Raw genomic sequence first — 24,379 nt, forward strand, 5'->3', positions numbered from 1 at the left:
GAAGATACAGTCACAAATGTGGCCTCTACAGTGTCAACAAGCTTTTCCTTTGATTTGACCTGGTGACCTAGTCTTTGACCCCAGATTACCCAATACCAAAGTCATCCAAGACTTTATTCATTAGCAAGATTCAAACTGGACTTTGAGATCATCATGATTAACATTCTGTCCAAGTTTCATTAAGATTGGGCCAAAATTGTGACCTCTAGAGTGTTAACAAGCTTTTCCTTTGATTTGACCTGGTGACCTAGTTTTTAACCCCAGATGACCCAATTTCGAACCTGGCCAAGATTTTATTGAGGGTAACATTCTGACCAAGTTTCATTAAGATTGGGTCAAAATTGTGACCTCTAGAGTGTTAACAAGCTTTTCCTTTGATCTGACCCGGTGACCTAGTTTTTGACCCCAGATGACCCAATATGGAATTCATCCAAGATTTTATTGAGGGCAACATTCTGGCCAAGTTTCATTAAGATTGGGCCAAAATTGTAACCTCTAGAGTGTTAACAAGCTTTTACTTTGATTTGACCTGGTGACCTAGTTTTTGATCCCAGATGACCCAATATCGAACTCGTCCAAGATTTTATTGAGGGTAACATTCTGACCAAGTTTCATTAAGATTGGGTCAAAATTGTGACCTCTAGAGTGTTAACAGTCAAATTGTTGACGACGGACGACTGACGACGGACGACTGACACAGGGCGATCACAAAAGCTCACCTTGAGCACTTAGTGCTTAAGGTGAGCTAAAAATACTGTGTCATAAACCAGAATTAGTCATACAACATGTCTCAACATTTGGCATTTTATTGTAGACTGAAATTAAATGCCACAATATTTCAGTCTAGAAATCTGAAAGCTGTTACTATCTATATCATATTTTAGTTTGATATCGATTCTACATTTTATCCGGGAAGAGTGAGTTTCCTTACAAGTCAAAAACAAGTACAATGAAACCTGCATATCCTACATTCACCAGTTTTAACACACTTAACAGGCAACATTGCCGTGCTTTTTAATTTGGTGACACACGTGACCCTCTATGATACTGCATGTGCAGTTACCTTTTATGTATTGAAGCATACCATCAACATCATATTCTGAACAACTGACTGTCAGAAATCAAAAGTAAACAACAGCTAGTGTGGTCAGCCATATTTTTTTCACACACCTATTTCAACGCATCTAATATTATATTTGTTACAAAGAATTTGATTGGCTTAAGAATTTGTGCAATCACTGTAAGTGATGTGCTGCACCATTACTGTCCTGAAGGTGGCAATAAAACTTGAAACAACAGTAGATACAAGTAGATAATCAATATTTAGGCGAAATGATAAATAAATCTGAAAACATTAAAACCTTCCTGAACATAAGTGGTAAAGAACATAAAAAATCACTCTGCTTATTTTTATTACACATTGAGTTTTTTTTTTTTTCATTCTTCTGGGCTGCAGTGCTTGCAGAGGAATTTGTCACCCCGCCTAACAACTTTTATTTTTGTACAAAACTTAAGACATACCCAGTGTTCGCAGTGACCTACTTGGTCACACTTAACCCACTTCACAAATATAAGAGATGTAGTCTTCCTGACTTCATCAGGACTGAATTTGTTACAGACATAGCACTTCTCATTCTCATCTGATGATAATGATGCAGCAGGAGACGGGATTTTGCTTTTCTCAGAGGCGGTCTTGTTGGTTTGTTTTGCATGATTCAGTCTAGATGGGCCAGGCCGGGGGACATGTACTGATTTTTTGCGTGGGTTTACTGCCTGTTGGTGTTCTATGATTTTATCTATTACAACTTCCTTAGTAATAGCTTGTCCACTAACAATAGTAGACACAAGTCTTCTCTTTTTTGTTTGTCTTTTTTTTTGGTCTTTAGTGGTTTTTCTTTAACACTGAGGAATGCAGCTGATGTATCATCACATGGCATGTCATTTAGTTCCTCCAGATGACAGGAAGTGGCATCTTCTAGTTTTTCCTGCTCCTGCACTTCTGCTACTTTAAAGTCAGAGCAATCAACAGCATCTGGATTAAAAGGATATACACCAGACTTTTGGAATGTAGACTGAAGATTAGCAACAGACAGAGCACTTGTGTAAGCTGCACATCCAATAGAACATATGAGCCATGCCACGAGAAAACCAACATAGTGGGTTTGCGACCAGCAAGGATCCAGACCAGCCTGCGCATCCGCGCAGTCTGGTCAAGATCCATGCTGTTCGCTAACAGATTCTCCAATTCCAATAGGCTTTAAAAGCGAACAGCATGGATCCTGACCAGACTGCGCGGATGCGCAGGCTGGTCTGGATCCATGCTGGTCGCAAACCCACTATGCTGGTTTTCTCATGGCACGGCTCATATATTGTTCTATACAACTGTGGACTGTCCACAATGTTCATGCATATACCTATGTGATAATTCATTGAAAATTCTCTCATATGGACCAAAGCAACCTACATCCATTGGCTGGAGCACATGGCTAGTGTGCGCGGGTAGAACAAATAGTATGATATGCTGATGCCTAGCCCATTCAATCAGATTCAAATCCCCAGTTACAAAGAATAGTTTATGTCAATTGAATAAACAAATAATAAAACTAGAGTTGTCCATTGCCAATGCTCGACTATTCAAATTATTGTCCCAGAAGCAGGCAAATATTACTCTCAATGTTAAAATCTCTATAAAGTTTCAATCCAGTATCTGCATTTGTTTTGGAGATAGTAACTTGCATGCAAAACTTTTACCAGTAGTTTCAAGTTCAAAAGGGGGCATAATATGCCCAAAATACATGTCAGAGTTATGGGACTTGACCCAGTGAGGTCGGTAATTGATCTAGAAAACCCCGAAGGCATATTGTGAAGTTTCAGTTTAATATCTGCATTTGTTCTGCAGGTAGTAGCTTGCATGCAAAATTTTAACCAGAAGTTTCTAAGTCCAAAAGGGGGCACAACTTGCCCAAAATAAAAGTCAGAGTTATGGGACTTAACCCAGTGAGGTTGGTAATTGATCTAGAAAACCCCGAAGGCATATTGTGAAGTTTCAATTTAATATCTGCATTTGTTCTGCAGGTAGTAGCTTGCATGCAAAATTTTAACCAGAAGTTTCTAAGTCCAAAAGGGGGCACAACTTGCCCAAAATAAAAGTCAGAGTTATGGGACTTAACCTAGTGAGGTTGGTAATTGATCTAGAAAAAGAAAAAATTAAGTGTTAAATCTACCGGTATATGCCTTTAAGTACTTTAAGTGCAACCTCTGTAGAGCAACACCCTTTGGGAGATACAAATATTGACTGTTATGTAGAGGCTGTTGTTCTAGAGAGGTAAATTGATAGTATATTTCAGCTTAGGGAAATTTTGATGATGTTGTTATAGGTGGTTTTTGCTTAGGACAGCTCTGGAGAGGTTGTACTGTAATCAATGTATGTACTTGCACGCAATACTTTAACCAGGATTTTCTCAGTCCAAAATGGGGCATAATTTGGCTAAACTGCAGGTTAGAGTTAAGGGACTTGATGCTATCAACTAGTTTTATAACCCTGAAGACAGATGTGAAGTTTCAATTCAATATCTACAACAGTTTTGGAGACAGTAACTTGCATGTAAAACTTCAACCAGGATTTTGTAAGTCCAAAAGGGGGCATAATTTGCTCAAAATACATGTCAGAGTTATGGGACTTGACCAAATGAGTTTGGTAATTGACTCAGAAAAAGAAAAACATACAAACAAGACAATTATCAAAGAATTATTACTGAAAGCACAACTAAACAAAAATACACTTATTTTGATGTGAACTGGAAGAAAATTAATTGCAATTGTTAAGCACCACTAAGGAAATGAATGCCTATGCCAATTTTACAATTGATATAAAAAATTTATTTTCCTTGATTAATAACCAGAGAAAGTTAAATTACTGGGAAATTCATTTTCACCATGTTACATCAGACAATGAAATTGTTCAGTTTTCTGTAAAATATAAGGTCAGTTATCTTATTTTATTCACTGTTCCTTACTTTACATAATATATATATGTTGTTGTTTTTTTTTTTTCTTATTTTATTCACTGTTTCTTGTTTAAGACTTAGTGTTTTTTTCCTAGCTTTATTCAGTCATTTTTTTTAATTACAATGTATTATTCATTTCCATTTGTTTGGCATTTTCTTATATTGCAAAACTCTGTTTTTGTTCCCTTCAAGTTAATACAAATTGTTTGTATAAACTGTTTTAAAATAAGGTAACTATACACACTAGCTGGTTTTAAGTCATTATTAAGATACTGGTATTACAATGCAATGACTTTTTTAAATTTCTTGAAGTAGGTGGGGGACATGGGATAGGAGTGTGTGTGTGTGAGGGGGGGGGGGGGGTAGATTCAGCTAGATAGATTACACTGAACAAAGAATTCTAAACCCACACAGTTAGGAACCCTGAAAATAAGAGTGGGGAAAGTGATTATTAAAAGTTTGGCTGCAATTTTTAAAATTGTCTTTTCTTGTTTGTTTTGGTATACTTTATGATGTGATTCCAGTACAATATCTCTGTGCTACTTGATAATATTATCATCTGCATTAAAAGAAATACCAAGTTAACACGTAGTCCTCTCTTGGAATTTTGATACCGGAGCTAATGGCTAGGTAGTTATATTTGAAGGTCACTAAGTGGTCATTGTTTTAAAATTTAGCACAACAAGTACTTTGATTTATTAGAAACTGACTGAATGGGAAATGCTTACTTAAACATTTTTTCTTCTTATTTTTTTCTCACATTTTGAGTTGCAGCTTGTATCTTGGGTCAATAGGTAAAGGGCAAAGAAACTTGATCTTAGTTTAGGCCTAAAGTACTACACTAAATACACTTTACACACGGAATTAATTTGTCTGCTTTATTTTAGTATACACATCAAAGTCTCAGTTTATAAAGCTTGTATATACTTTACAATAAACACAATATTCTTACTTTTCCCTTTTTTTATAAATATGTTCCTTATACTTCCATAATTATAATGCACTAGAAATTTGACAACCAACAGCGAAATAAACAACATTTAGCATGAAAAATATTTTATCAACAATGTTATATTTAAAATTCTGTTTCAGGATGTTTCATACACCAGACAACTACCACAATATGTCCATGAGACTTTCCGAGGTCTTAGGTGATATTGGAATTAATGAAAAGATGCTGCTGAAGATAAGAAGGACAGCTGTATTGACTGAAACCAGTATGACAATCATACATGGACAAAGCCCTCAAATAACTAATTATTTTTTTGGCAGTTGGTCAGAAGGTACAACAACACTAGGACTTAACTCAGATATGGACATTCTTTTCACTCAAGATAATGTCAATGTGATACAGGACTGGTCTGAATGGACTCTAGGTAAGAAAAACTTGCTGATGATTCAGAATGAAACAACACCTCCTGGATATTGTCTTCTACAGTGTCTTGGACCTGATGCTCCACTTCCTCATACACATGAACCTAATAATCACCTTGTGAAGGACACTAGTGGACGGATATTGCTCAAGAATACAATGCTTGATACCATTATGACTGGAAGACAGCAGAGACAAGGACCATCAATAAAAGATCCGGAAATACAACAACCTGGTGTTATTGATGCTGACCTAATCAATGCATTTCCTTGTACATCATGGCCACAATCAGCTATAGCCTGCCTAGATCATTTGAATGTAAACAATTGGCCTACAGCTAATATGAACAGATATATAAAAACTTCAAAGTGTTTTGTTGTTGCTACTGGCAACAAAGTCAGCGAAAATGCAGATTTTGAATGGAGACTTTCTACCTCATTAGCTGAACGGACCTTGATGTTCAATTTGAACATTACTCAAATACGATGTTATGTCTTAATGAAAATGATTATAAAAACATACATTAATCTTGACAATGAAAGTTACATTTCCAGTTTCATGTGTAAAACTGTTTTGTTTCACTGTATAGCAAGTAAACCATTAAACATATGGAAGGAATGCAACATTTTAAACTGTTTAACATACTGCATACTTACACTGAAAAGATGTATTTCATGTAGAAACTGTCCACATTTCTTTGATAGAGGAAACAGCTTGATGGCAGGAAAGTTTTCAAATAAAGAACAACAAGAGTTAATTCAAAGAACAGCAAACCTGATACCATGTGATGGAATGTCACTATTTGGAATTCAGATTGATGATGTTGGTGAAAGACTTCAGATCAAGCTTAACATGATGTATGGAGTAAATCGTAACATTCCAAGCCGAGATGAATGCACTATAAAACTTTCAGCTTATTTATTTCTAGAGACAGCTTCACATACCTTACACATCCATAATATAGATATTCATGAAACGAAAGATGCAACTTTAGAAATGAAATTGAGAATTCTGTTACAGATAGTCCAAAACTTAACAAGATACTACAGGGATGGTGACATGTTAGTCAAGTTATCGAGCAGACTTCTAACACCTCTATATTGCAGCTCCATAGGGTCCCTGATAGCCTCTCATAACATTCAAATAAACAACACAGTTTCTCCTCAAGCACTAGACTGGCTTGAAGCAGGATTGGTTACGGATGTTGCTTCAAGCAGACTAAAATTGGCTTCTATATTGTATTGTACAGGAGACATGGAAAGAGCAGCGTTTATTCTTGATGACATAGATCAACATTACAATATATATGTTACTGAGCCTGTATGTTCATGCTACATCTTTCCTAAACCAATCCACAAAACTAAATTTGGTCAGATTTCCTGTCAATATGATGAAGAAGCAATTAAGCACCTTGTAGCATATTGTGTAAGATTCTGTAGAAATGAAATAAACTGTGTACCACATGAACTTAAGTATGAGATGTTCAGATCAACACAAGAGGACATTCAACACAGAGATATAGATGATGACCGCTGGATGGACTGGGCTTTGTTAGACTCACTTCCGTACCTTTATTTTCTACAATACAAGACATTTGGCAACCTTAACAGGCCTGAGGATCAGCAACAAGCACTAAACAAACTAATATGGGCAATGGAAACAGAGATCAATCTTGCACACAGAGAAACAGCGCTGAATCTACTAGGACAATGCATGGAGCAGGAGAACAGACCTGTTGATGCTCTACAGTGTTATATGTTATCCCTACGTGTAAGGGATACAAACAATGCTGCAAAAATTCATATTTGCATGTGTTTGGCTAACAATATCCGTCCACTATAAAGACTCACTAACTCTGACTTACTTTGTTTTGCACAACGGCAATTATAGTTGTAATTTATTGCCTGCACAGGACTAAACTTGTTCTCGTTCTGAGCCAATATTATATTGTCTAAAAAGCAGACACTTCCACTTATTTTGGCCATTTTACCCAAAAATCATAGATGTGAAAATCCCTTAAAGGTGACCCCCAATTTGAACCTTCAAAGCAAACTGTTTAGCATGCATCACTAATGTTCCTCTCAAATCAGAAAAAAAAATGTTCTAAAACTACTCAAAAATTTATGGCAATAGTTTTTTTTTTTAATAGAAAAACCATCTTTAACCCCCTGTTGTGTTGGAAATACTTACATAATTTAGGTAACCTGGCTACTTTCCATCTTGAACTGCGAAGGAAGTCCCAGACACACCACCAAGCTTTAACTGTGAAGGAAGACCAAAACACACCTCCAAGCTCTAACTGTGAAGGAAGACCCAGACACACCACCATGCTTTAACTGTGAAGGAAGACCCAGACACACCTCCAAGCTTTAACTGTGAAGGAAGACCCAGACACACCTCCAAGCTTTAACTGTGAAGGAAGACCCAAACACACCTCCAAGCTCTAACTGTGAAGGAAGACCAAAACACACCTCCAAGCTCTAACTGTGAAGGAAGACCAAAACACACCTCCAAGCTCTAACTGTGAAGGAAGACCCAGACACACCACCATGCTTTAACTGTGAAGGAAGACCCAGACACACCTCCAAGCTTTAACTGTGAAGGAAGACCCAGACACACCTCCAAGCTTTAACTGTGAAGGAAGACCCAAACACACCTCCAAGCTCTAACTGTGAAGGAAGACCAAAACACACCTCCAAGCTCTAACTGTGAAGGAAGACCAAAACACACCTCCAAGCTCTAACTGTGAAGGAAGACCCAGACACACCACCATGCTTTAACTGTGAAGGAAGACCAAAACACACCTCCAAGCTCTAACTGTGAAGGAAGACCAAAACACACCTCCAAGCTCTAACTGTGAAGGAAGACCCAGACACACCACCATGCTTTAACTGTGAAGGAAGACCCAGACACACCTCCAAGCTTTAACTGTGAAGGAAAACCCTCATGAGTTTCCCAGTTTTAGTTTAGTTTATACTAATTAGTTTTAGCTCGACTGTGATGAAAGCTTCAGGCTTATTTGAACCATTCTCGAGTCCGCTTCCTGGAAAAACCAGTACTGGTGATCCAAGAGAAGTCATGGTCTTGACCCCAGTGGGGCTGGATCCCACGACCTCTGGTTTGAGCGGCCAACACCTTGTCCACTGGACCATCCCTCCCCAGTTTTAAATGAAAACTAGAGATGCTTTTGAGAAAAGCGCATGTCTCCCACAACTGCCCCTATGAAAAATGTTAGTTTCTCTAGATGTTTTAGACGAGTGGATCCAATTAGATGGTCTTCATGAGTGGATCCAATCAGTAATTCAAGGGCCATAAATCAAAAGTGCCTGGGCGGATTTGGCTAGTTATCGAACTTGGGTAAGGTCTTATGGCCAAACACATTTTGTTCAAGTTTGGTGAAGATCGGATGAGAAATGTTCGACTTAGAGAGTGAACAAGAGTAAACAGATGGATTTTTTCGGTAATTCAAGGGCCGTAACTCTAAAATGCCTGGACCGATTTGGCTAGTTATCGAACTTGGCCAAGGTCTCATGGTCAAACACATTTTGTTCAAGTTTGGTGAAGATCGGATGAGAAATGTTCGACTTAGAGTGCGGACAAGAGTAAAAAGGCCGATTTTTTTATAATTCAAGGGCCGTAACTCCAAAATGCCTGGACCGATTTGGCTAGTTATCGAACTTGGCCGAGGTCTCATGGTCAAACACATTTTGTTTAAGTTTGGTGAAGATTGGATGAGAAATATTCGAATTAGAGTGTGGACAAGAGTAAAAAGACCGATTTTTGGTAATTCAAGGGCCATAACTCCAAGACGCCTAGACCAATTTGGCTAGTTAGGTGAAAATTGGATGAGAAATGTTCGACTTAGAGTGCGGACAAGCTTTGTGACAGACACACACACAGACACACACACACACAGACTGGAGTAAATCAATATGTCTCCCACACCACTGTGTGGTGGGAGACATAATGAAGACCCAGGCATGTCTCCCAGCTGTAACTGTGAAAGAAATCCCAATGCATGCCTCATAGCTTTAACTGTGAAGGGAAACTGAGGCATGCCTCACAGGTTTAACCTTGAAGGAAGACCCTGGGTAGAACTGTTGACCCTTTTTTCAATCCAGCTGGATAGCTTCCTCACATGACAAGACTTGAATGCACAGAGAAAAATCAAAAGATCAAAAGTGAACAAAGATCTGTGACTGTTGACCCTTTTTTCAAGCCAGCTGGATAGCTTCCTCACATGACAAGACTTGAATGCACAGAGAATCAAAGCGCTGAAAGCACTGAAGGACGGTTGTCCTGGAAAGTGGCAAACCAAACAGAGTAAAAATGAACATTTGCGTTATACATGTGAATGCTCAAAAGTCACACTAGAGCTCACTTTAACAATTAGATGGCACCTGCGCATTGGGCGGTAATGAGCCGAATTGCCCATGCGCAGGTGGCTGAGGGACAGATATTTTTTCTTGCATATCGTCTACATGTTAGCATTTTATTCTGGCAGATTATTTTTCTTGCATACCGTATTTTACAAATAACAGGTAGAAATACTTTCTTTGTAGCACTCTTTCTTATAGTAGTGCGCGGGAAATTAACGTCCGTAAGCAGAAGTGATGTCATGATGTTTTGCGTTACGCACAATACAAAGTTCCACTTAAGTTTTATCGTTTGTAGCGTAACATTATGTTCTTATGGTAAACTAACGTATTTTGAATCGAGAAATATACTATAAGGAACGGAGAGAAACTATCAAGGTACCTGCTTTTTTCGTATTTTTACATAAACAATATATTATCAGTGCATGAACCACTAGTTGTTATTAACAGCACGAAAGTCATCTGGCATGGGGGTGCCAGATGGGTTTTGCCAGCATTGGTAAAATCAATGGAAACGCCAGTCCGGTGTGCAAGAAATATGTATATGGTACGCAAATTGTCCAATAATAACGTGAACCAGGTTCACAGTCGAAAAACTAGAATTAACAATTGGTAAACTAGGTTTTTCAAAAACCAGGTTTTTCGATTACTAACCTATATTTTCGAACAAAAACATAAGATAAAGGGCCTAGTTTATGCTGATGAACCCCGGTTAACTTTCGATGAACTTAATTCGATTGAACTATGAAATTCGGTCATTATTCTAAGTTCACTATAGCTGTAACGAAAGATACATATTAGACCTTCCTGCTCATAGTAAGTGAGAGGGGGTGGGGGGAAGAGGCAGTAGGACCCCTCAGACAAAATAGACTGGATCTGCACATGTCTAAAGCGTAACATATATTTTTTTCATAAAAGGGCCGGACTCGTCTTTCCCATGTATGATGTTTCGGTAAACCGTCTTTCTGTGAAAATAGCCGAAATATTGTTGAAATTTAAAAGTAATCAAAAGAACATAATGAAACTAGAAAATAGGTTGCAGGCTATCGTTGAAAAAATTCCAAATGTAAAAGTATTTAGTGCCTTTTAAGTTTAATATAGATAAAATGTAGCTGAAACTTGGACCAAAAACTTGCGCAATATTCAAGATGGCGTATTTTTGTGTAAGTTTGCTGTTATATAACCTGTATAATGCGCACATTTTTGTTTTGTACTTGTACTGGGATAGCGCAGATCTACGGAGTGTTCATTCCTCGGGCGGGACGTATGTTCTCCGTGACCATTTGATGAAAGACATTGCATCTGAAATCATTCGTCCTCCACCTCTTATTCATGTGGGGAAATTGACAGTTACTTTCAGAGAACAATTTGTACTGATACAGAATCCATGAACACTGGTTTATTCTTAGGTTAGATTAACTGTCCACCGATATATAACTGAAATACGGTTGAAAAACGGTGTTAAACCCAAGACAAACAAACACTTTTTTTAGACATACAATGCAAGAACAATACCATTTCAGCTTTAGAGAGTTTATGTACAGATACGGATCTCGCTGAAGTTATCAGATGCGACCATCAAACAATAGAAATAACGCCTGACCAACTTTGCTAACTAGAGCTAGATACTCCTGTGAAGAAAATCAAAATTTTGTCTGAAAAGAAATTCAAAACAAGAACTTTTTAAAAAGTTATTTATCAGAGATTTATACAGAGAAAAACACTGAACATAGAAATTCTCAAAACCCTATGTTTAATTTTCCAAATTGCTAACAGTCTAGATCTAGGGCTTTTTAAAGGTTTATACTTATCATCTCTTTAGAGTAGGGGTGGAATATAAGTTCTCGTTTGTACAGCAACTTTTTTTTTCCTAAATGTAAAACACTGGTCAGTGATTTCTAATAATTTGTGGATGCAATATATGTGTATGGACAGCGTAGCAACAAGTGCTTTTCAAACATTTCACGCCTGATAATTTGGAACCCCTCTTTTTATAGTGTGATGAAGATTTTGTTCAGACTACTGTATATATGAAGTTGATCCACACTGAAATCGGACACCAACACAATACCATTTTTGAAACAAGATTATTGTGACAAATATTTGCAAAATTCATGTTGAATTCATTAGAAAAAAAACAAGAGGACCATGATGGTCCTGAATCGCTCACCTCTTCCCACATGATCCAGTTTTGAGTATGACGTCGTTTTTTCTATTATTTGACATAGTGACCTAGTTTTTGAGCTCATGTGACCCAGTTTTGAACTTGACCTAGATATTATCAAGATAAAATTTCTGACCAATTTTCATGAAGATCCATTGAAAAATATGGTCTCTAGAGAGGTCACAAGGTTTTTCTATTATTTGACCTACTGACCCAGTTTTTGAAGGCACGTGACCCACTTTCAAACTTGACCTAGATATTATCAAGATGAACATTCAGACCAACTTTCATACAGATCCCATGGAAAATATGGCCTCTAGAGAGGTCACAAGGTTTTTCTATTATTTGACCTACTGACCTAGTTTTTGACGGCACGTGACCCACTTTCGAATTTGACTTAGATATCATCAAGGTGAACATTCTGACCAATTTTCATGAAGATTTCATGAAATATATGGCCTCTAGAGATGTCACAAGGTTTTTCTATTTTTAGACCTACTGACCTAGTTTTTGACCGCACGTGACCCAGTTTCGAACAGGACCTAGATATCATCAAGATGAACATTCAGACCAACTTTCATACATATCCCACGAAAAATATGGCCTCTAGAGATGTCACAAGGTTTTTCTATTTTTAGACCTACTGACCTAGTTTTTGACTGCACGTGACCCAGTTTCAAACTTGACCTAGATATCATCAAGATGAACATTCAGACCAACTTTCATACAGATCCCATGAAAAATATGGCCTTTAGAGAGGTCACAAGGTTTTTCTATTATTTGACCTACTGACCTACTTTTTGATGGCACGTGACCCACTTTCGAACTTGACCTAGATATCATCAAGGTGAACGTTCTGACCAACTTTCATGAAGATCTTGTGAAATGTATGGCCTCTAAAGAGGTCACAAGGTTTTTCTATTTTTAGACCTACTGACCTAGTTTTTGAAGGCACGTGACCCAGTTTCGAACTTGACCTAGATATCATCAATGTGAACATTCTGACCAATTTTCATGAAGATCCATTGAAAATTATGGCCTCTAGAGAGGTCACAAGGTTTTTCTATTTTTAGACCTACTGACCTAGTTTTTGATGGCACGTGACCCAGTTTCGAACTTGACCTAGAATTTACCAAGATGAACATTCTGACCCATTTTCATAAAGATCCCATGAAAAATGTGACCTCTAGAGATGTCACAAGGAAAAGTTTACGCAGGGACGGACGGACGCATGCACGGACGCACAGACGACGGACGACGGACACTGCGCGATCACAAAAGCTCACCTTGTCACTTTGTGACAGGTGAGCTAATAAAACTGTTGAAATTTAAAACAAGAGCACCGCCTTGCGGGTGCTGATGCTCATCTGATTTTTTTGTAAAATAGAAATATTGTCCTACCCATGATTTTCTAAGTCTAAAATGGGCCATCATTCTTGCAAAAAGCAGGATAGAGTTATGTTTCTTGATGTACAGCGTCCGCTTATGATGGTGAAAAACTGTTGCAAGTTTTAAAGCAATAGCTTTGATAGTTTATGAGAAAAGCTGACTTAAACATAATACTCAACCAAGAAAACTGATTTTCTAAGTCCAAAAGGGGCAATAATTATTGCAAAAAGCAGGATGAAGTTATGTTTCTTGCTGTACTGGGTCAGTTTATGATGGTGAACAAGTGTTGCAAGTTAGGAGAAAAATTGACCTAAACATAAAATTTAACCAAGAAATTTCTAAGTCCAAAAGGGGCCATAATTCTTGCAAAAAGCAGGAGGGAGTTATGTTTCTTGCTGTACATGGTCAGCTATTGATGGTGAACAAGTGTTCCAAGTTTCAAAGCAATACCTTTGATAGTTTAGGAGAAAAGCTGACCTAAACATAAAACTTAACCAGGCAACGCCGACGCCAACACCGATCAAGTGATGACAACAATTCATCATTTTTTTCTCAAAAAATCAGATGAGCTAAAAAATGAACATGTTTTCAGTCGGGTTCGATCTTCAAACCTTTGGCGTGTAAAGCGAGCACGCTACCACCAAGCTACAGCCCTGCACGATTGTGACAGTGAATAAATATATAAATATATCTATACATAACTGATTTCAGTTCCGGCAGCATACCATGAAAATCAAGATAAATCAAAGAAATATGAAATAAATTATTTTGTAGCTCTTTGTGTAAGTATTCCTATCGCTTTCTAGGTAAAAATGGTGGCATAAGAATTTAATGTCTCGAAAAGAGAAATTGAAAGAAGCGAAAAGTAGTAAATTCTGTGGGTTGTATTTAACAAACTGTAGTGTTATTATATAAAAGTTAACACCCCCTTTTCTTTTTGTTTTTCTAAAGTAGCGATCTAGTTCTTTATGGGAATATAAGTCTCTGAAAATCTGGTATGCTAGAAAATGTCGAAAAACCGTTATGAAGTAAGTGGATTTTACATGAAATAAAGAACAGCTAGATTTAGTGGAGTTCAGCCTATAAAGTATAGAACCAGTTTATTTCAACAGGTTTTCGAAATCACAGGAGTAATATAAAAAATCAAAAGATTTTCCCCGTATGTATATTATTGGAGGGGAAGAAGCATTTGTACAGGCCGGTATGTCTTCAAAAACAATATGGCGTCTTCCTCGGCAATGAAGCGAAGAAGGGGGTCATGTGACCTGTCATGTGGTCAGTTTTGGCACGATCTTTTTGCATTAGAGCAATACCGGGCTATTGGCATTTGGAAATTTATACAGATACATCACTTCGATATCTAACGTCTTTCTCGGAGAAAACGGAAATGCATCACAATGCATATTCCTACAACTAAAATCAATAAATAAAAGGACAACTTTTAATACAACTGTTTTGTTACAATATTTTGGTAGCTCTGTATCACTCTTGATAATAGCTCTAGATCTAATTTTGCAGACTCGCATTTTTTCAAGGCGAATCATGAAGGGAACTATTTTATTTCAACGGAGTTTTACTAGATCTTGAAGTGATTAAAAAATGGATTAAGGGAAAATATCGTCTACATTGTATGTAAATTTTTGTGCAGGGGTGGAGAAGTAGTGGGGGAGTAGAGGTGGGGGGGGGGAGTTTGATTGCACTAGCCAGTTTGTCTTCGACAACCATCCAAAAATTGTAAGATCAAAAGTGAACAAAGATCTGTGACCTTAGCCATCAAAAGGAGGACCACAAGTAAAATTTAACATAGTCTATAATCATTTAACTGAAGAACCATACTTGTTTTAAGTTCTCAAAAAATATTATAATTTCATTTTATTTTCCTGTCAAAAAAAATTAATACAAATTTCATAAAATAGATGCCAACTGACTGCCTTTATATCTACTGTGTCTCATTTTCAGAAGTAGAGGAAAGAAACAAATAGAAATGTCACAGGAGTGATGATTTATGTGTGGAATTCAATTCTTTGAACAATTTTGAAAGGGGGCCACCCAAGGATCATTCCAGTGAAGTTTGGCCTAATTCTGCTCAGTGGTTTTCAAGAAGAAGATTTTTTTAGAAACTGTTGATGAACGCACACTGCACGACCCACAGCGAACACTGAGCAGTCGCAAAAGCTCACCATGAGTCTTTGGCTCAGGTGAGCTAAAAAGCATTTTACACAACACATCTGTGAATGAAAGACCTATGTTCACTGTCAAGTGCAGGGATCACTTTTGGCCGCGACTTCGCGATATTCTCGCATTATTTTGGTGAAAATCGCATAAATTTTGCTCAAATGCGTTTAAAAATCGCATCCGCATGGCCGCAGATCTTTTGTCGAAATTGCAACTTTTCGCTGCAATGCGGTCTTGCCGTTACTTAATTTTCGTATGACGTTCATTCAGGCGCTTGAATTTCGCTTTTATCACCATAGAGCGTCCGATGATTATGACTACCAGACAAAAATAATCTGTTTTCGCGATGTTTCAAAATACCACTGAAACAGAAATTTAAGCATTTGGAAGGCCAAACTTTCTGCCTCCATTCGCGCGGATGAATAGCGATGAAAATAACAAGATGGTGGAGAAACCCCCGGTGAAGTCCCTTCATAAAAAACGCTGAACGCCCGAATTTCCAAACGAAATGGTTGAGGGTAGGGTTATAAATAAGTTTGACTTTAAAACTGTTTTCACCTAATGGAAGTGTATCAAGTCCAGAAAGATTAAAACATAACTGAACTTCAACTTTAACAAAGCAGCTTTGAAGTAAAATCATTAGGGGAAAAATGCATGTGGACCCAAGACTTGGTTACAACTTTCATCAACCTATTCATCAATTCCTGGCACTGAATTTTAGAGTTGTAAAAGGTGTCTCTGAAAGGAACTGTTTTGTTTATTTACAAGATAATTGTTCTTACAAATAAACAGATGTTTGCTTTTCAGTGTAATAAAAGCTGTCCGCCGATGTAAAATCCCATTATAAAAAGAAAAAATCCCATTCATTTTGTCAAAAATCTCATTGATTCAAGGCAAATGGGAATTAATCTCATAATAGTATCTGCCAAAAGTGATCCCTGCAAGTGCAACTTCAACACTCGTATCACAGGAGAAGCTATACTATATATAGCTAGAAATACCTGGAAAGAGATGTTTGCGTCCAAGCATTTCTGCAAAGATACATCCAACAGACCACATATCCACAGCAGCACCATACTCTATCAATGACAGCATAATCTCAGGTGCACGATACCATCTAGTTGCCACATACTGAGTCATGAATGGGTTTGAGTCTACAGGTGAATTTGAAAATCCTCGAGCCATTCCTGAAAAAAAAGTATTATATAATTAGAATCTTAGATTAAAAAACAATCAAATACCACAATGTATGTTTCTACCAATAATTTGAACAAATGAAAACTGGTATCATATTGTTTTTAAAAGAACTATATTAATAACACCATCTTTTTGAATATTAAGCCTAGGTTTTAATTATTTTCATACTAATAGATTAATCATATATTTTAGCTTGACAGTGATAAAGGCTATCAGCTTTTATGGATCCCTCTCAAGTATGCTTCATGGAAAAGGGTGTGATTTTGACTCTCTGGTAAGGCTCAATTAATCCTTACTAAGCCTGCTAAATTTCTAAAATGGACTGGTCCATCATTCAATTTGGGCCATACCACTTATTAATCAAAGGAGTGTTCAATGAAAATCTACTGACTGAATAGCGAACAGTGCAGACCATGATGCACTGGTCGCAAAGGCAGAATCACCGGCCGCTAGCAGGCTAAAGGTTAAACAATCTCCCAGTTAAGTGGCCATCACCAAATCCACCAAAAGCTTTAAGATTTGAGTTAAAAACATACAGAAAAAATTTATACTACTATTTAATGTGAGTAATAGAAATAGAACTTACTACCAAAATTCAAATTCATCTGAATCACACAATCAAGTTACTGGCTAAAACAAGTTAATACACACAAACACTTAAAAAGAATGATCTTTGATACATCTGTGGAATACAAACCATTTACATGGCTTTCCATAGAAATTATTGGGGGGGAAAAAAAGAGTGCCAAAAACTTAGGAACAAGTATTTCTACATAAAAAATTGAAAATCAGTTTCATTTCTTCGCTATGGATTTGTAAATTCTAAGGAACAATTGGTATTTTTCAAAGTCAAATTGGGGAAGAGACACATTTTGCCATTAGTAAATAGGTCTTTTTATCTGGCCCATTTTATGAAACAAAACAAAAGTCCTGATCACTAACCAAAATCTCCAATTCTCAGCTGGCAATCTTCGTTAACAAGCAGATTACTGGGCTTCAGATCTCTATGTATAACGTGTGCAGAGTGTATATACTTAAGTCCCCTCAGAATCTGATACAGGAAATACCGCACATGCTCCTCTGTCAGTTCTTGCTTCGAATAAATAATCTTATGAAGATCACTTTCCATTAAATCAAACACCACATATACATCTCTGAAGTCATTCAAGGTCTCCTTTGGTTTAAGAATCTCTCTGATGTGAATGATGTTGTCATGCTTAAAATGTTTCAAGATTTTTATTTCTCGATATGTTCGCTTAGCAATATCTTTTGCATCAAATACATTAGGAATCTTCTTTATCGCTACACGATCATTTGTCTTCATGTGTATCGCTGAACACACAACACCATACGCTCCAATACCGATGTTTTCTACTGGCTGATACGATGTAGTGTCAAGGTCAAATTTAATGTCAAAGGCACGCCTTCTTAGATGTGCAAGATTTTTTAGCAGAGCTTCATCCTTCTTCTTATTTTCTGCCATTGTCGAATTCAGCTGTAAAGGAAACAAGAAATATTAATCAGTTCAAAGGTATTATTATAAAAGGAATGTTTCTCATTGCAGAGTTGGTGCAGCCGTTCTGCGCATGCGCGGAATTATTATCCATTGGAGCGCACGGCAAAATTATTCATCTTTTTGCATGTCCGCACGCATTTAGTGTATAAAATGCACAATAAACTGACTAAAGGTTAGGGTTAGTATCACCATGGTTACAAAATATATACATTTAAGATATTTTAGTTCAAATTTAGTTAATCCGGCATATACTGGAGTCTGTAATATATCACAGGCGCACCAACTCTGTATTTAGTCACAGCCTTATAAAAGACATCACTAATTACACATTTTTTGAGTACTCTTGTTTTTCTGTTCAATTAAAGGTTCTTTTATGTGGAGGTACATTAAAATTTGAAATCATTCAAAATCTGAATTATTAAGCCAATCATTCATGTTTACTTTACACTTTCTTTAAACTCCTACAAGTGTAACTCTTTGTCTAGGAGTTCAACACCTAATTTTCTTTGCATTTCTTTAATACAAGGAAAAGGTCAACAAAATGCATAAAATGACTGACAGGCTGGTGACCTTCTTCTTCTTCCTTCGTGTGTCATAGCGCTGATGACCTTAATCTCTCTGTGGTGAACTGGGTGATATGAGCCCATAATGATAATACAAACTCCCTTCATATCACAGCAACAACTCTGACAGTTTTGTAGAATGCTGCATGCAGTATTATATATTTTGAATGTATGTGAAATTATGTATAGAATTACATACAATCAAATATGGTTAAATTAATTCAATATCAAGTTTTCTGTAGCAGCAATCTTGAAGCACTTCCTGCTGGAAACCTCAAACAGATGCTTTCACCCTTCACTGTTTGGGAAAGAGGGATTTTTCAAGGCTTTAGTGATAAATTTTTGTAAAATGATGGATTTACTCCAAAGTCAACAATACTTTGGTCCTGGATGCCAGGAAGTGGAAACTACTTTACCCTTTCATCTGTTAGTCAAAATCTTTGATCCTTCAAAACAACTTGAACATCTTAGAAAAGTGGGAATTGCACTGAGGCATGGAATTTAAGCAATCCAAACGTAATTTGTAAAATCATCTATCTAAAAAAAGAAACACCCTAAACCAAAAAAAAAACTCTATTCATTGTACAATTCTTCAATCAGTCATATCCAAATACCTTGGCATGAACATATAATGATATATCAAATGCCCTATCATCGGTCGAGCAAATCAACAGGTCAACCTAGCTCTATAGCAAGGACATTAGCCTTACTCAAGTTACTCATAAAATTTGACTTAGCGGGATGACTTATTTCATGATCTGATATTTTATAGCTGTAATCCCTCTAAGCCTTACTGTAAGGAAAACGAAGACAATAATAAATCCAAACAAGAGCTGTCACTAATGGTAAATACTCATTTTGATACATCATTTTTCAAAATAAATAAGCTTAAAGTTACATAAAACATACTATAAGCATTAACTAGTGATATCACAGTTGATTTCATGAAAATCTGATTGAAATTTTCAGAAGGAAGGCAAATTTTGTAATGTGCCTTTTTTCTTCAAAATTCCGGTTTCCGAGCAAATTTCTCCGCAAAGTAGGTCTAATGTTTGAAATGTTTCTGCGGTACAAAATTTTCTTTGCGATGACAATGTCTTGTGTAACTTTTCTCGCAAAACCCCCCAAAACCCTATGTTACAAGATTTTGTGCGAAAAATTTGGCTAAATTAAAAATTTGATAAGATTTAGGTGTCACCCCGGTATAGAAGTACTTCTGGGTCGTTGTATCCTAGAAAGTAGTTCTTTGAAATTTTGAAGTTCCCAATTTAACGCTATCCCTACTTTGACATGTTATATTCCAAATGTATTTATTGATACTGTGTACATTTTTTGTCATTTCTGATGTCTTTAACAGTTGTTTTATGTGTGTTTTTCAGGATTACATTTCTGTGCAGAAGGATTAAAAAACTACACCAGACTGGTGGCCATGACAGATGTCAGTGGGAAATTTAAACATGGACTAGATACTTAGATGTGTAGCAAAAAAGTTCATCGTTGATGGTGGTGTTTTTCTGTGATATATTGACTGGGATAGTATTACTCTTCAGAAATACAGAGCTGTCAATGCTGCAATTTTGTTGTGAAATTCACATCCATGTCCAAAAGTGCTTGTTTTACTATACAGCAAAGAAGGAGAAATTGTACTGGGTCGACACCATCGGACCCCTTTGTACATTCCCTGGAATTCTTTGCCTCTCTGGAATTCTTTGCCGGCTGACATTGCTCAAGCACCTACCCTGGACCAGTTTAGGCAAGGGGTAACCAAACTGGGCCAGGACTTCTGAGTGACCAGGCTGTTTTTAATCCTTTTACTGTACATTTCGCCTTTTTATTAGCACTATCAGCTTTTTCTCAAATTCTCACAAATACTTTATGTATTACTTTAATTCTCCTGTACATTCCTGCTTTTAAACTCTTATGCACTGACGCGCACCTGCATAAAATACTCGCAAGGGTGTCATGCAGTATTTATAGATAGATAGATTCCTATCCGAAATTTATTTATCCGAAGTTTTCACATTTCAAGCCAATTAGGGTTGCAATTTTCCAATACCGATATAGAAATGGAACCTAAATACGTTAGATTTTTTACTAGAAATCTCAGTAATACTTACACACTAGAAAATGACACTCCCCTGTCTAATTGTGGATCATTCTAAATTAAGAAATTATGTTTATTTTTCGCTTGATGTTGTTGTTGTTGTTCTCGTGTTATTTTCAGCGGATCGGCTAAAATTCTTTTTTCCAGAAAGAAATGTTTTCTGCGGATTAATAACTAATTTTCAAATTTCATAATTTTAGCAAGCCAGTTTGGCTGAGGATTGAGTGCTCGACATTTTCTGGTCAACAATGGCTGTCTTATCCTCCACAATAGAAAACACGTTTTCTGCTTTTAATTTGGCACTTGGGACCCTCCCTCACTTGTGTATATAGTCACCACGATGTGACAATATCATTTCTTGGCCCAGCATCTATACGGAAGAAGAAGAAGAAGAACTTATTTGTTTGTATAAGTACGTGAAACTCGAGACACATACCCCCCCCCCCCCCCCCCCCCCCCCCCCCATAACCCTTTATCAGTATTTAACATATTTGTTATTGAATGTTAAAATGATGTTTTAACATGACAATTTTCGTATATTTAGACCTATTTACAACACCATTTCTAAAACTGCAAAAAACATACAAACACCCTATGAGGTTTATATTTTACTGCAAAGGACTGCCAGAACCTATAGCCATGCTGAAGAACTTAACCTCCTTCATTGTGTACACTGCGGTAGCGCTTTCATACTTTCAAGACGGAAAGTAGTGACGTCACCCTCTGTGTATTGAATGGACATTCTTAATATCAATATTTGACTTACCAGAAAGCTTCTTCATCAGGTCTACCGTTATCATAAACATCGCAAATCTTGTGCTGTGCTGTTATTCGGAATTAGTTACTAAAGTTGATCAGTCAAATTCAAGTAAAATTCTGTAACATTTTACACTTATCGTATTTCTTTTCATATCAATTCAACATGTAGTTTTACGTTTACACATTATATATTTCGGATTTTTTACGATCTGAACCAAAAGGTAAGGTTTGAAACTGCCTGTAGCTTCTGAAGTAATCTATTTTCAATCTATCTTGGGTAGTGATTGGGGAAAATAATAATTTTCAAACTTGCATTTCTAATAAATTTCAGCTAGATATAAAATTACGTATGCAATTTTTTAACACATATAGTACACTTATTTCATGAGATAATAATGTCGAGCCTGGGGTGATTATTAGTGCGAATACAATAGAAAAAGTGGAAACTCCACAGGTCGCTCAACACGACAAAAACGAAAATGTTGCAGGCTCAGTTTGATTAAGCCTGTTCATGGACGGTAGTGGAAATGCATGCTACCGTCCACGCCCTCTAGCCCCGGATTGAGCAGAACTCAACATTTACACATGCTACAAGTACAAAAACAATTTAGAGACATCTGCAGATGTATTCATATGTATGGTCCCCAGTTAAAATAATGGGTTTGCCCTAAACGAGAAAAAAACTACAATGAAAATTATTACATGTTTTGGCATTTCCTCTCAGATTTTTGTCCTTGTTTTTTTTTTATACAATTAAGAAGCTTAACTTCTTAACTTTTTATCTTTGACCATTGTTTCCTTTACGTGTTTGCCGTATCCTTGTTGTTTACTTCGTTTAAACATCTTTGCACACTCCGCTGCATTGCTTTGTGTTGGAGAGGCTGCGAACTTGGCTATTCGTGGTGTATGTTTGAGTTGTCAGAAATCGTCAGCATCGAAACTATTTGTGGAAGATCACGTCATGAATCATTGATTTATGATTCGACCGGCCTCGACATGATTTATCAGCAGTTCTGTATGATGTGGTTAATAATTGTTTATTTGTTCAGATAGAGCTATAATTAAATATATATATTTTTTTATCTGATTAATAAAGTCGCATGAGCATTTCTTGCGTTTCTTCAACGGTCAACGAAGGAACGAAAGAATGTTTGCAAATCTAGTCTTGCCTTGTGGCATTAAAGAGCTACCCGTAGGAGTCCACTGAAAACTGACGAATAATTTCTTTTCATATAGAGACGGCGAATCCTTTTACTTGTCAATAAAATGTCACTACTAAAAATAATAAGATTTCATCATTCCCTGTTTGATATTTATCCTTGTGTTGTTTTTTTTTCAGGATTGTAAAAAATGTTTATATCTTGTCATTTGTAAAATCACTCTCATTTCATGCCCAAATTACGCCTGCCGTTGCATATCATTCACTTATTCTTTATAAGCTTAAGATGATTGTTAGTCAATACGAGAATTAAAAAGAAATTAAAACTTGATATTTAAACTTGATGGCAATGCGACACAACGGAAAAGAAAGTGCACACATTTTTGGAATAATGAAATGCTTCATTTCTTTCAGGAAAACATAATGCTACAAGAGATATATGGAAATCAGTATAACGTTTGCCACTGTTAATAGAATACATAGGCAGAATAGCGGATGAAAAAAATCAGTTAGTGTGAAAACGAATTTTCTTACACTTTAATGATAAGCTTAATTTAATCAGACCGATTATTGCTTTTACGACATTTATGAGAGCGCAATTTTCGTGATTTTATTAACCTGACCTACGTATTCCATGTTAGAAAAACACATGAAAATGATATAAAATATCATATTTCACTTCTCGTATTAAATGATACTTATTTTGCCAGGGACAAGGAAATGGTCGGACAATGTAAACTTCATATAGCGACTATTATAACAACACTCAAATCAATAGATGAGCCTCATCTTCTTTCCTTAAACTGAATAAATAAATTAGTATATATAAATCAATGATTTGTTTCTTGGAAACAAATACCTAAATATACATCTTATATCAAGAATTGATAATTCAATATTAAAATCAGAAATAAAAAAAAAATAAAAAAATAAACAAACAAAAACCATACGAAGCTCGGTGCATTGTTAATTAAACGTAAGTAAATGCTAATAAAATATTTATCTTCTAACTTCGTGACTAACTGCAATAATTGTTTATTATTGTCATTATTATACCATATTTATGTAGCACTCTTTTCATGCATATGTGCACGTTCAAAAGTGCTTTACAGAGTACATTCCAAGCTACGAATTCAAAACAAACAAAAATGCCTTTCTACATTAACAAAGCATAACTTAAGTGACTTTATGATGAAACAATGTTCTACTCTTTGATATGAAGAAAAAATGTGTCGTGAGTTTGCAAAGTGTTATACAAAAAGTGTGAATTTAGCAGGCTTTTGAAAGCAGCCAGTGTGTCAGCTTCCCTAATCTTGTCGGGAAGGGGGTTACTCTGAAAAAAGTATTTTCTATCAGTCATACATTTTTAATTAAATGAATTGTTCAGTGTCAATTGAACTGCTTGATCCGCCGAATCCATAACAATGTCTCTCGTGTTCTGTTCTGTTCTGTTTTTAGTTTTCCTGTTTGTTTCCTGTGTGCGTGCGTGCGTGCGTGCGTGCGTGCGTGCGTGTGTGTGTTTAAATATCCAGTTATTAATCATTATACAAAACGTGTGAATTTAGCAGGCTTTTGAAAGCAGCCAGTGTGTTAGCTTC

The 24,379-nt window shown here is 36.5% G+C and overlaps 1 protein-coding gene across 1 annotated transcript; it reads right to left on the reverse strand.

Moving 5' to 3' along the window:
- Positions 1-983: 983 nt before the first annotated feature.
- LOC123533674 (mitogen-activated protein kinase 7-like) lies at positions 984-21,282 on the reverse strand. The gene is made up of 4 exons (XM_053519957.1): positions 20,877-21,282; positions 17,623-18,175; positions 16,485-16,670; positions 984-2,032 (listed from the first exon to the last, which is right to left on the reverse strand). The coding sequence occupies exons 2-4, from the start codon at positions 18,161-18,163 to the stop codon at positions 1,800-1,802; spliced, it is 960 nt and encodes a 319-aa protein (XP_053375932.1). The 5' UTR covers positions 18,164-18,175; positions 20,877-21,282; the 3' UTR covers positions 984-1,799.
- Positions 21,283-24,379: the final 3,097 nt, after the last annotated feature.

The sequence above is a fragment of the Mercenaria mercenaria genome, chromosome 12, assembly GCF_021730395.1.
Source record: "Mercenaria mercenaria strain notata chromosome 12, MADL_Memer_1, whole genome shotgun sequence".
NCBI lineage: Eukaryota > Metazoa > Mollusca > Bivalvia > Venerida > Veneridae > Mercenaria > Mercenaria mercenaria.

What these genes read in the sequence shown, in the direction of transcription:
- LOC123533674 (XM_053519957.1), bottom strand. Translation starts at nt 18,163, where the DNA reads ATGGCAGAAAATAAGAAGAAGGATGAAGCTCTGCTAAAAAATCTTGCA. An exon ending in GCTGAGAATTGGAGATTTTG is followed by an intron (nt 16,671 to 17,622) that starts GTTAGTGATCAG and finishes CTTTTTTTTCAG; the next exon opens with GAATGGCTCGAGGATTTTCA. An exon ending in ACGCAAACATCTCTTTCCAG is followed by an intron (nt 2,033 to 16,484) that starts GTATTTCTAGCT and finishes CTTTTAATCCAG; the next exon opens with ATGCTGTTGATTGCTCTGAC.